The sequence below is a fragment of the Cydia splendana genome, chromosome 7, assembly GCF_910591565.1.
Source record: "Cydia splendana chromosome 7, ilCydSple1.2, whole genome shotgun sequence".
Taxonomy (NCBI): Eukaryota; Metazoa; Arthropoda; class Insecta; order Lepidoptera; family Tortricidae; genus Cydia; species Cydia splendana.
The window spans coordinates 13714394-13726657 of record NC_085966.1 but is presented as its reverse complement, the minus strand read 5'-3'; the positions used below and the strand labels follow the sequence as shown (position 1 = coordinate 13726657).

Here is a 12264-nt window from a genome sequence, read left to right as displayed (position 1 = left end):
AGTTAATAAGGATAATTAGATTGTTAATTGTGATAGAAAAAGTAACAATATCATAGATTAATGAAGACTAAACCAAACAAACACATAATATAAGAATTTAACTCTACTCTAGCCGCTAATATGTATATTTCATATTTAAATTTCCTTAATTTTTGTACCTAACTGATATCTGAGGTCATTAACCAATTTTTTACGATACACATACACAATTTCCATAAAAAAATAAGTTATATATATATAGTTAAATATGAGAGGTTTATTGTTGAATAGAATTGAATCACTTTGTGTGTGCATATTAGCATAAATAAAATAAAGATTGATTTGCAGTTACTGCGGAGGACAAACACTTTGTTGATTAACAGTTTGCCTTGCATCTCAGACATCTGTGTTCACCATCAAGCAGTCAGATCTGTATACCTAACCTTGAACCATAAATAATACTAGATCCTAACCAATGCCAAGGTCAAGTCTCAAAGGTTTTGTCAAACAAAGGTGTACAGCTAACATGTGTGAACAAATTTATATTGTGATGATTATACTTCTATAGAATTTTAAATCAATTATTTCAATTCAATACAGTTAATAATTTACATTTAAGTTTTAAATAAAGCTAATCAGGACTAAATGTTATGTATTGTAATCATTATTATTCTTATTTATTCAGTAGAAAAAAAAACAGACAGAGAAAGCAGGATTGTACTATTATGATCGTGATAATTCAGTACAACATACAAATTCATCATCATCTTCATCAGAACATTATTATTTCCCTAAGATGTTTCAAAAATTTTTAGTAATGTATAAAGGGCCTTAGGGCATACATGAAAGAGAGTAGGGCTAGAAACACATTGTGATTTCAATGGAACTTTGTATAAGTGGCCAGTTTATACCAATATTATTACAAGAAGGATCATGTAGCTATGTTTATATTATTGTCAATGATCGCGACGAGACAAAAGCAGAGACTTACCACTTTCAATGTAAGGCAGGGCCAGGAGCACAAACACTGTGTATCCAATTTCACTAATCATTGTCACTTCTTCAAACACTCCACGGGCACTAACTCATTGCACATTAAAATAATACAGCTGATTTTCAAACTCCACAAAACCTTTGTCTGTTTTTCGTCCCGACGCATGCGCCAGCAAATAATATTTTTTTATTTACATTACAATAATATAAATTCTGTACAATTTATACAAGAAACTAAACTGTTGTCACCTAAATATTTTACAGAACGGTCCTAAAAGCGAGTGGAAACATAGATTGTTTCCGTTTCTGTAAACGGACCAGCCCAAAACCACCAACATTTAACAGTTATACCACTTATAGCACAACAAGTTATACATTTCACGTTTTTATTTTCATCGTTCCATTTTAAAACTACCACTTTTTTACCCTAAGACTATGCCCTACAATATAATACATTATAAAAGTTAACAATAAAATTCCAATCCCAGCGCTTGACTGCGGAATTGATTGATTACACACTGATTTTTTTTTCATACTGTCAAGTCCGATGACGAATGAATGAACGGTGACATAAAAGTGAGCGAATGAATGGATCATGGTCATAGATATTCGTACTGTTATGTTGGTATCCATGTTCTCAAATTGTTTAAGGCCCCATTCGCACGACAGCTTAAAAAGCGTTGCGTTAAAACCCGACGTTGGCGCTTTTTTACCGTTTCCAATATTTGTGTTCATATGAACGCTTAAAAATCACTTGTGAGTCGTAATGCCACGTACGCATCTCAGCAAAGCCATACTTTATTTGCTATTACGACGTATTATTTGAATATAGCTTGAATATTTCAGGAATTTGTTAGCATAAGTTGACATTTTTAAGGTGAAACTTATAATAATCTTGACGATTGACACCAAAAATTGACACTTGACAGCCAACTGACAGCAGCGCCGGCGCTTTTTTAACGCTTGTGAGAACAGATACACGGAGTTCCGTATGCTCTATTCAATTTGACGCCAACGCTCAACGCCGAAAATAGAACAGTGCTCGATAAAAAAGCGCCGCGCTTAAAAACCGCCTTCGTGTGAATACATACACGGTTATCCATTGGTGTCATTCAAACGCTTTTTTAACGCGCGTTGAAAAAGCTGCCGTGCGAACGGGGCCTAAAGCTATAACAAACTACTGCACCCACCGTGACCTTGGTGCGGTGCGGTAGTGTGTTAGAGCTATAAAGATCAGTCCAGACGGAACAATTTTTCGCACAATATGATTAAATTGGGTGGCGTGGACACAAAAAAGCAATTAGCCCGCCGGTCCCACTTATTTGATTGTCTCAATATGGCAAACGAAATGGAAAGTGACGCAACGCAATAACTCCACGAAGAAAGTTTAGGCTTTAAAACGAGACCTAAATTCAAAAGATGTAGGCGCGACAGGTTGATTTGAACTCCCATAGCAAATTTGAATTTCGCGCCTTTTTCTACTGACAAGTTTGGTGTGTATAAATCATGAATCTAGGATATACCTGGATCTGGCACGAGTGGTGGGGGGTAACCAAAGAATATAATACTCACTAGGAGAAGAACGATAACTCCATACAAAAAAATGTCCCTTTCAAAAGTTCGTTTATACTACTAGCGCTCTGGTGGGATACCATTGTAATTAGAATTGACAACCCGTTTAGCCTAGCGGGTATTGGCAGTAATCCAGTTCAGGAAGCTAATGGTCCTGGGTTCGAATCCCAGAGAGGGAATTTATTTTTGTATTTTTTTATTTTTTGTTGGGGTCAGGTTTTTAAGAGCCCATCAACGTGCACACTAGCGCCACTGCTGAATACAATAAACTAGTTTTTATGTTATTGGATTCGTCAATCTACCCGTCCAAAGTTAAAACGGCCGTTTTTGTTTTGAGCTCATAGATCGACGAATCCAGCAACATAAAATCTAGTTTGATGTATTCAAAAGGTACCTAAATACACAATACAGTCCGTAGCGGCCCCTTTTTTAAATACATGTCGTTAAATTTAAATAATCACGATTATTTAGCAGTGGCGCTAGACTCTAGTGGCGTTGGGCTCTTACATTAGCATTTCACAAATAAGTAAAAAAATACGTTAAAAGATAATGATTAGGTACTATATTCAGAAATTCGTGAAATATAAAAGGTAACAAAAAGTTACGTATTATTAAGATATAAATATTTTCATAATACATATGAATACATACACTGATATGGCAAATGGTTACAAGTTGTTATTACATCTATCCGGTTATCGGACATTTTCTGCTTCACAGCTCCGCGCAGCGTTCTTGGTCACCGGGAAACTAGTTTGGATATGCGGCAGATACGTGCCCTTCTGAGCTTTTTCCAAGAAATCATATGACGGCCCAGGATTATATTATTATCTCACGCTCAAGCCATCTGCTGATTCACTTTCTAAAACAAAATAGTCAGAAAATTAAACAATATAATCTATCTTCCTAATTACTAACGTCGCTAATTCCTAGGGTTACCAGCTTAAACACTGTGGGGTTTTACATCTATGTTGAATTTTGATTATAATTTCGGACGCGTCCGCGGGACTTACGGGGATAGTAAGATTAAATTATTATATTTGAATTTGGTAATTAGCACGCTCATTTTTATTTAAAGATTAATATATATCTTACCTTGAAATTATCGCTGTTTCTGATTTACTACAACGGTTTCCACACACACATTAGGGCTTTCCATAATCCGGATAAGAATTGTTGATAAAGTCGCCATTGCCGGATACATACAGCAAGGAAGGAAGAGAGACAACGGTTTAAATTTAACTAAGTCTGTGCGAAGACGCATTTAGATATGTTGCTCGTACATATGAATAGATTTTATTTTCAAAATTAATAGGTAAATAAATATATTTCAAGTGAATAAATCGTTTTATATGAAAATTTATATTTTTGCATTAAATGACTTAAATGACAGCATTGACATTACAGACTTTTATCTTGTCTATGTTCTTACCGGCCAGACCCAAATCAAGGCCTATCAAAGAGGCCAATTGACAAAGATTTTTTTTTATTTTATCAAGGAGGGTAGAGGCACGTCTACCCTTCGTAGATTTTATGAACATAGACAAAGAAAAACTGAAATATAATAGATAATAATATACATATATCAAAAAAATAAATAATAATTTACATATGACTACTTCATAAAATACAAATCAAAATAATTTGATTTGTTCCTAGAAATCGCATCTATAGACAAAGCCAGTTCTAGCAATGTTGCTGTAGTAAAATATTTTGATGTTAATTACTGGCAATCTCGTCTGGGAACGGACAACACATGCACAATTTTGAAGGGTCACATCGTTTCAAGGAAGTCAATAGGCCTTGGGGGTAACTGACAGAACGGGATAGTCTTCTATATCTTTCAGTAGGAGTAGCAGCGAAAGAGCTATTATTCTTTGTCCTTGTCACAGTCTCACATTTTATTTGTTCCCCACCTTTTTTTTAGTATGGATAATGGTTGGCAACAAATGAATTCGACCAATCACAGTGTCGCATTTGCGTATGTTTTGTCTCTCACGGTGGCACGCGTATACCACTTCTATACAATCCTACCTTCTATGGTATAAATAGAGTTATTGTGGGTCAAACAAGTTTGTCAGTTGAAAAAACGCGAAATTAAAATTTTCTTTGGGCTGATAACCCTTTGTGCCTACATTTTTTAAATTTGTCGCTCTTTTCTACTGACGGAAATGGCTTGACAGAGAATACAATGCCTATATTTTTACCGTTGACTGTACAACATGCATATTATTAACCGACTTCAAGATTTCAAAAGGAGGAGGTTCTCAATACGTTGTATATTATTCTTTTCCAATTTTGGTGGTCTACCATTTTCTATATTTACATCACGTTAGTAAACAATCAAAGCTGTATAGATATTGATGGAATCAAAGAGCATATAATCACTACGCGATGAAATGGAATGGATATGATATGATATGATATGATGTAAGGATGTCAAAAAAGGAAATTCAATAATTACGTTTACTTTTAGTATTTTAATATATTCTTTTTGAGCAGTAATAGGCTTGATTATACTTACATATTTTTGGATTATTAATGAAAAGCATGTAGATTTGTTATTTAATCGCATGCTGATGGCTAGTATAAGATACGCAGTAGCTATAAATGTTAAATAATCATGTATAATTGTATAAATTACTATACTTAATAAACAATTGGTAAACTTGAAGGCACTGAATGAAGGATTTGATTTCGGTTTATTTATACTCCTTTATTCTGTCAGGAGGAAACACTCCCTTTTCTGTAATAATTCCCGTAATAAGGTTAGCTGGTGTGAGGTCGAAGGAGGGGTTCCAACATTTGATTCCTGCAAATACATAAATAAGCTGGTTATAATATGTTGTAGGTAATAATAATAAATACCTAAACTGAAATAATATTTACGACTAGTAAACACAAATACAAATTTGATGTCTAGTTAAAGATTCAAAATATAATGTAAGTAATGGTATTAGGATACGAGGGTTGCACTGAAAATGTCGGGAATAGAGAAAACTGTCGCATCTAGACGGTCAATCTTTATTTTAATACATACTTAAACTCAAACTGACCACGCATATAAATTTTCTTTTGAAAGTAATCATTCTGTAATGCACACGGCTCATAATCCCAAAGTCCTTTTTGTATGGCGATTTTGGGGCCTTAGTGGTTTTGTATGAAATTCGTGGAGTAGCCAACGGAATTGAAGTTTTTTTACATATATATATATATAAAAGATTTTTTTACTGTTGTCATATGAATATTTAGGAATGTCGAAATCTGCCGATATGCAACTTTTTTGGCAGTCTTTTTAATTAACAGCACAAATGCGATTTTAATTTTTGACGTCGCTTTGAAATGACATGCTTCTTTAAGATCACCCATGGGATAAAATGAAAGTGACTTTCATATTTAATTTTAACTGCAAACGAGCGTACGATGAACTCTAGTTCATAAAAAAATAACAGAAGCCCATTGTAACTTTTATTTGTTCGCTGAGGGCATATTGAAAACCGTTTAAAAATATGATCCGAAAAATCACTTGGCCAAAAATTCAAATAATGTTCGACATACAATTTTCAAATTGCCAGTAATTCTTAAATACAAATGACAACCAAATGGAATATACCTTAAAAGTTTTATAAAGAGTTACATTTTTATAAATTATATGCCTGTTTCTATTATGTTATTTCTAAGTGTCCCATTCCCGAATCTTTCAGTGCGACCCTCGTACATACTAAGACATGGATATTAAAATGAGAAGTATTTCCAAAGTCTTAAGAACATTTATTTTAGTCTTAAGAGAAGTACTTCCAAAGACTATGTGGAAGGGTATATTTTATTTAAAAAACGTAGTAACCTGGCGCAGCAATCCTATGTTCTCCAATGTGCGTCATTTCCCTGTCTGGACGCTCCTCGATCTTGATTCGCTCGCCGGACCCCAGAGACAGGTCTACGGAGGTAAACGGCGCCGCCACGTAGAACGGGACGTCGTGGTGTTTCGCCAGGATCGCTATTTGGTAGGTGCCGATTTTGTTCACGGTGTCCCCGTTTGCAGCAACCTAAAAAAAACAAATAATGTAAAGTTGATAAAATTTATCAGCTCAGTGGATTGTGTGAACGGCATATTCTCATGTAGTAGCTCGTAGGCCGTGAGCTGAGTGGCTTGGTTGTAACTTTTACGGCCAGGTCTCGATAGGTACTTTATAAATTGGTTGGTTTATAAAATACATCCTAGCAGAGAAAAAAATTACGTACACGTACAAGTTTCGAAATTTCTACTTGTGATGTAGGAAATATGGTAACAAAATGGCAATTCTCTTAGGATCGAAAAAGCTCGTGATACTAAGTAGAAATAACATATAAATCACAGAAAATTGCACATTAAAGGAGTGTAATATTAAGCGAAACTCTGCGTAGGGGGCGCCATTACCACAATCCATCACAATCTGGAGCTCTACCGCGAAACGAGAAAATCGAAATTTCGTCATCTAACCTCTCTATCACTCTTGCATATTCGAGCGATAAAGAGGCAGATAACTAAATTTAGATTTTCGCGTTTCCCGGTAGGCCTTTGTTAACAAACCGCCTTGATGCATCAATGTCATATTTTATTGTCTGTGAAAACTTGTCAAAAACAGTTTAAGGCACAGTATGTATAAGTTACTCTATGAATTACTAGCTAGCTTAGTGCTGCACTCTGGCGGTAGAACATTGCACTAATACTCCCTATTGTTTTAACAAACACTCTGTTAACAGTGTAGATACCCTGTCAGCCCCAACAACGACCGCATTGATTTTCCTGGAGCGCATCAGCGCGGCCACCATGCTGTCCACGATGAGCGTGGACGGGATCTTCTCGTGAACCAACTCGTAGGCCGTGAGCCGGGCGCCTTGGTTGTACGGACGGGTTTCAGTGCAGTACACGCGCTCTGAAAATTATATTTGATTAACTTATTAATAAAAAAAACTAGCCAAGTGCGAGTCGGCTTCGCGCACGAAGAGTTCCGTACCATTACGCAAAAAAACGGCAAAAAAAATCACGTTTGTTGTATGGAAGCCCCACTTAAATATTTATTATATTTTGTTTTTAGTATTCATTGTTATAGCGGCAACAGAAATACATCATCTGTGAAAATTTCAACTGCCTAGCTATCACGGTTCATGAGATACAGCCTGGTGACAGACAGACGGACAACGGAGTCTTAGTAATAATGTCCCGTTTTTACCCTTTGGGTACGGAACCCTAAAAAAGACCTGAGAAACTTTTGAGAAGTAAAAATATGTAGCTATTTAGAAAAACTTATTATGTACCTAGTACATTTCTATAAAAACCAAGGATATCGCCGCTCAGGAGATCCAGCCCAGTAGCTCCCAAACAAGTGCAATTTACGTTAATGGTGTTTATAGTTCGTTTTTTTTAACATACAGGCCATAGCAATTTCTGTGATTATTTTCTGCATATTAGTGTCATACCCCTATCTCTACCTACTAACAAGCAACTCTTAATTTCCCCATACGTAGAGTACAAGAACACCATGTTGCTAAGTCAAAGCTGTAACTTCATGACATGATTTCGCCCGCACACATATTCACTTATGTTGGTTTGAACCTCGAATTGTTAATGTGTGCGTGGGCGCGTAAGTACGAGATAAATCGTCGTGTTTTGAAGTCGGTGGTATTGCCGTAGCGAGGTGTGTCACAAACTTACTGTAGTATTTTAGGTCCAGAATTTTCCAGCCTCTGTAGTAATGTATTGTCTCTCAACGTATTTCCCTTGCGATACAGAGAGGTAACGCCATGCCGCAGTCCGACTTTTTAGAATTAAGGTATTCTCTTTGTAATTGGTTTGGTTTTTGTAGGTAAGTATATTTTATAGTCTGTATTTTTATTTTATTTCTAGTTTTAACTTTAGTTTTATCTATGTCAAGCATTGTAGATTATACCTCACCTAATCTTTTGGACTCATGGAGCGACCGTATCACGCCCAGCGCCGTGCCGTACCCCGCCGTGGCCAGCGAGCCCGTGTTGCAATGCGTGAGCACTCGCACGGAACCCTCGCCTTCGATGTTCTTCAAAATAGCCTCGGAACCGTATTTGCCTATGGCTTTGTTGTCCTCTATGTCTTTGCTAAGCATACCTTCTATGCTGCTGATGAATCTGCAAAGAAACTACAGTCAGACCAAAATAAGTCTGCAGCGATTTTGATAGCTCACACTGTGCAAGTGTTATTTTAAATGTCAAACTTCTATGAAATTATGATTACTTATATTAAATTATATAACACTTGCAGTCTGTGCAGTCAAAAACGTTGCAAAGTTATCATGGTCTTACTCTAAGGGGCTGTCCATAAATTACGTCATCGATTTTTGACGATTTTCGACCCCCCCCCCCCTAAAATCATCCAAAAATCAAGCTCCTAATGACCCCGTTTCCTCCTACGTCATGCTACCATCATCCGATGTCCAGACCCCCCCCCCCCCCTAATTTGAAATGACGTAATTTATGAATAGCCCCTAAGCATATTATAACATAAGTTTGAAATCGTTCCTTGCTGAAAAAGCATATTATTCAGTAACCGATTTTCTCACTGACAGTTTTGTTAAATAAGTTAGTTAATAGTAAATAAGTAAGTTTTGATCTCCTAAAATTATAAAGCTAGTTTGTAGTTTTTATTTGTTCTTAATATGTACCTACTTATATTAAGGAAATGTTTGCCATACCCTATTAGGGTCCATGAGATACCATTATTTTTTAACAACTTGTTTTTACCATGGTGCAATAAACGATATTCTATTCTATTCTATTCTATTCTATTCTATTCTATTCTACCACTTTTACTAAACATTTTCTTTTGAACATTTCGGAAAAAATATTAGTTTGTAATAAAAAGTCACCTCTATATTAAACCAATGTAAATTGTCAAATTTGAGAACTATTCTGAGAAGAAATTCAAATAAAGACAATGTTTCTTGCTTTTGCATAAATTCCTATCTTATCTATAATCCACTCAATTTTCTAACATGTTTAGACAACACATTAAATAAAATCATATAAGGAATTCAAGCATTTTTATAAATATGTAGTTAATTTGTATACCAACTTCTCTTTAAATCCCTCAGGCGAAACATCTTCATTGGCACTCAGAGTATTGGCTAAATTTATAAGCTCATCGGCTGCCAGTTTAATATTAACAGCTGTTGGTCGTGCAGACACCAGGTAGTTCAGTTTACCTTCAATCTGCAAGTGGAAATGGTGCCAACTTCAATTACTAATTACAATCTCCGGTAAATATGGCAATTTGTCAAATGTAACTGAAAGTTGAGTCCTGTAAATGCTGATTTATAAATAGTACATCAATATATTTGAACCAGATACAAATGGAGCTATGAATGTACATACAGTCAAAATCTCACATAAGTCAACAATGTCACAAGTGCCTTCTACTAAGTGAGGTAATTGTCCTGGTGCTCAACGCGGTCCCAGTATATGTCATCTTGATATTGGGCATTAGCATGTCGAGCACTAGTACTCTTCTACAAACATGTTTACCTTACCAACTATAAATATTAGAGTCCATCAAAGTATATCAGGGGCCTGTATCTCAAAAGCTTGTATACTTGTAATACGAGTGGAAGTCCCGTTCTAACAAAAGCTGTCAAAGTGACATCTGCTTGCATTACAAATTACAAGGTTTTGAGGAACGGGCCCCAGAAGTCAAATTATACTAAAGTAAAAGGAAGTGAGCACACAACAAGGACTTGGTAAAGATGTGCCTATGAAGTTTAATATTCAATGGATGGGACTTGGATGATAAATGACTTTCTTACAATCAAATTAATTTACCTCTTGTCGCATTATCTTTTTGTCCAAACTGTTGTCTTTTAATAATTCAACTGCTAGTGATAGACAACCAACTATTGCTATAGCAGGTGCACCACGCACCTGTAAATGAAAATATTTTCATTCAACCAGTTCTGCAAATTGTCGCTGCGCTAGTAAATTCCGGCATGTGCTCAATTTTTGACAATCAATATGATACCCTGAAAATTCTACATAAGGTTTTCTTTTAAAAATTTGAAGATCACATAGTGGCATTTACAAGTACAACAATGATAAATCTATTTTAATCCCTTTCATTCGGAAGCAAATAAAATATAGCATCTGTGTAATATTAATATGTAGTTTAGTGATATAATGTCAATATGTGTAGACTATAATAAGAACATATGTAGTTTGTTAATGTAGATAAAACACATCAACAAAGTTTGTTTGAATGGTGCTTTATTATTTTAATATATTACATAATATTTCAACCGTGTTTAATATTTTAGCCAAATTACCTGCATTTTATTAATAACCCGCCATCCATCTTCCACACCTTGTACTTTTATATATCTCGTCTGCAGGGGCAATAGCAGTTGGTCCAATATTTCCAGCTTTCCCCTTTCATATTTAACAGATTCCAAACTCATTTTATGAAAAAAATAATATCTGAAACGAAGTACGAATACTATTACACTACAAGAACGATGATTCTCGTGACAATTAATGCACACGGCTGATAAGAGATTCATCTCACACAAATTATGATAAGGGCGAAGAAGATAACCTTTTTTAAGATTTCGAACTGTATAAATTATACTAACTTGTTAAAATACTTGGCAAGACTAGGGCCTAAAATATGTGTATACAACCATTTATTTGGATTATAAATGTGCACAGGACTTAAGCTTAAATTGTAAAAAATAAACAAAAATTACAATTTTCAACTACTTGCTAAGTGACAGTGACAGTCACAGTGGCAGTGGCAGGTTGACGCATATCAATTGCAAACACGTTTCGCGCCTCGAGTAGTAGTTTGTTTTTATTAGGATAGGTATAGGATGGATGAAACCGGAAACGTTCTCCTTTTTTTGGTTCATAGCAATAGTGAGACTAAAATCACATCATGACACAACATTTTTGAAATGTACAATATCAGGTTTCACTTTTTTTTCATAGGCTTCTAATATTTTAAAACATAAATGACTATAGTAGTAGGGTTAGTAAGGTCATTTAGCATGCACTTTAGTCTCAGGCGATGCCGCTTGGCACCATTGTTCCTTAGGTCAAACAAGTTGATTAGGAAGAAAAATAAAATCAACAAATTTGTACCAAAAAAGAGCAAAACCGCATGGAAAAAATATTAAAACATTATATTTAAACTTTTAAAATGCCAAATTCAGTGTTTTCGTAAACATTTTTAATCTTTGACTTTGGACATAGTTCCATTTGTATGGAAATCGTTACTACCGCGCGCTATAAATATTTTTTTATTACGAAAAAATGTATGAATGCCTACTATAAAGTGATATTTTTCAGAATAAAGAATATATGGGCTACATCGTTTAATTTTTTATTCAGTGCAAATCGCCACACTGTGATTGTAACATCCAATATTGTCACAAAAAATTACATAACATTTTAATTTTTTGTACAAAAACCATTTTTTTTTTGTATCAGAAGGTATAGTAATTATTTCAAAAATGAATTTCTCGTCCCTTAATTATACGAAAATGATATATAACTTGCCCTAGTTGCTAAGACTAGGATGGAATATAGCATAGATTGGACCTGGGGAGCCGACCCTTTCACCCCCTCTCCCCCTTTTTAGGGGGTCTGCATGGTACGATCTCCTGGCTACCGGGCCAGATCAACTTTGTTTGACCTAAGGAACAATCGTGCCAAGCGGCA

At 35.2% G+C, this 12264-nt stretch overlaps 2 protein-coding genes across 4 annotated transcripts in view; both read right to left on the bottom strand.

The window, feature by feature from the left end:
• The window catches only part of LOC134792220 (disintegrin and metalloproteinase domain-containing protein 10), an 89989-nt gene extending 88473 nt beyond the window's left edge, over positions 1 to 1516 (bottom strand). The window contains exon 1 of the mRNA XM_063763473.1: positions 971 to 1516. Coding sequence (XP_063619543.1) covers positions 971 to 1031 — 61 coding nt within the window. The 5' untranslated portion in view covers positions 1032 to 1516. The remainder of the gene's footprint in view (positions 1 to 970) is intronic.
• A 3672-nt stretch (positions 1517 to 5188) lies between these two features.
• LOC134792215 (methylthioribose-1-phosphate isomerase) lies at positions 5189 to 11312 on the bottom strand. Of its 3 annotated transcripts, none has more exons than XM_063763464.1 (8): positions 11178 to 11312; positions 10872 to 11022; positions 10375 to 10473; positions 9632 to 9768; positions 8480 to 8688; positions 7297 to 7460; positions 6389 to 6590; positions 5189 to 5356 (listed from the first exon to the last, which is right to left on the bottom strand). In XM_063763464.1, the coding sequence occupies exons 2-8, from the start codon at positions 11001 to 11003 to the stop codon at positions 5247 to 5249; spliced, it is 1053 nt and encodes a 350-aa protein (XP_063619534.1). In that variant the 5' UTR covers positions 11004 to 11022; positions 11178 to 11312; the 3' UTR covers positions 5189 to 5246. The 3 variants fall into 3 exon arrangements, with proteins under 3 accessions (XP_063619534.1, XP_063619536.1, XP_063619535.1); XM_063763466.1 differs by having other exon boundaries at positions 11292 to 11309; XM_063763465.1 differs by having other exon boundaries at positions 11174 to 11296.
• Positions 11313 to 12264: the final 952 nt, after the last annotated feature.

Coding starts and splice junctions, on each gene's coding strand:
- LOC134792215 (XM_063763464.1), bottom strand. CDS start 11,003: ATGAGTTTGGAATCTGTTAAATATGAAAGGGGAAAGCTGGAAATATTG. Junction 7,461..8,479: donor CCATGAGTCCAAAAGATTAG/GTGAGGTATAAT, acceptor TATAATTTTCAG/AGCGCGTGTACTGCACTGAA. Junction 5,357..6,388: donor ACATAGGATTGCTGCGCCAG/GTTACTACGTTT, acceptor ATGTATTTGCAG/GAATCAAATGTTGGAACCCC.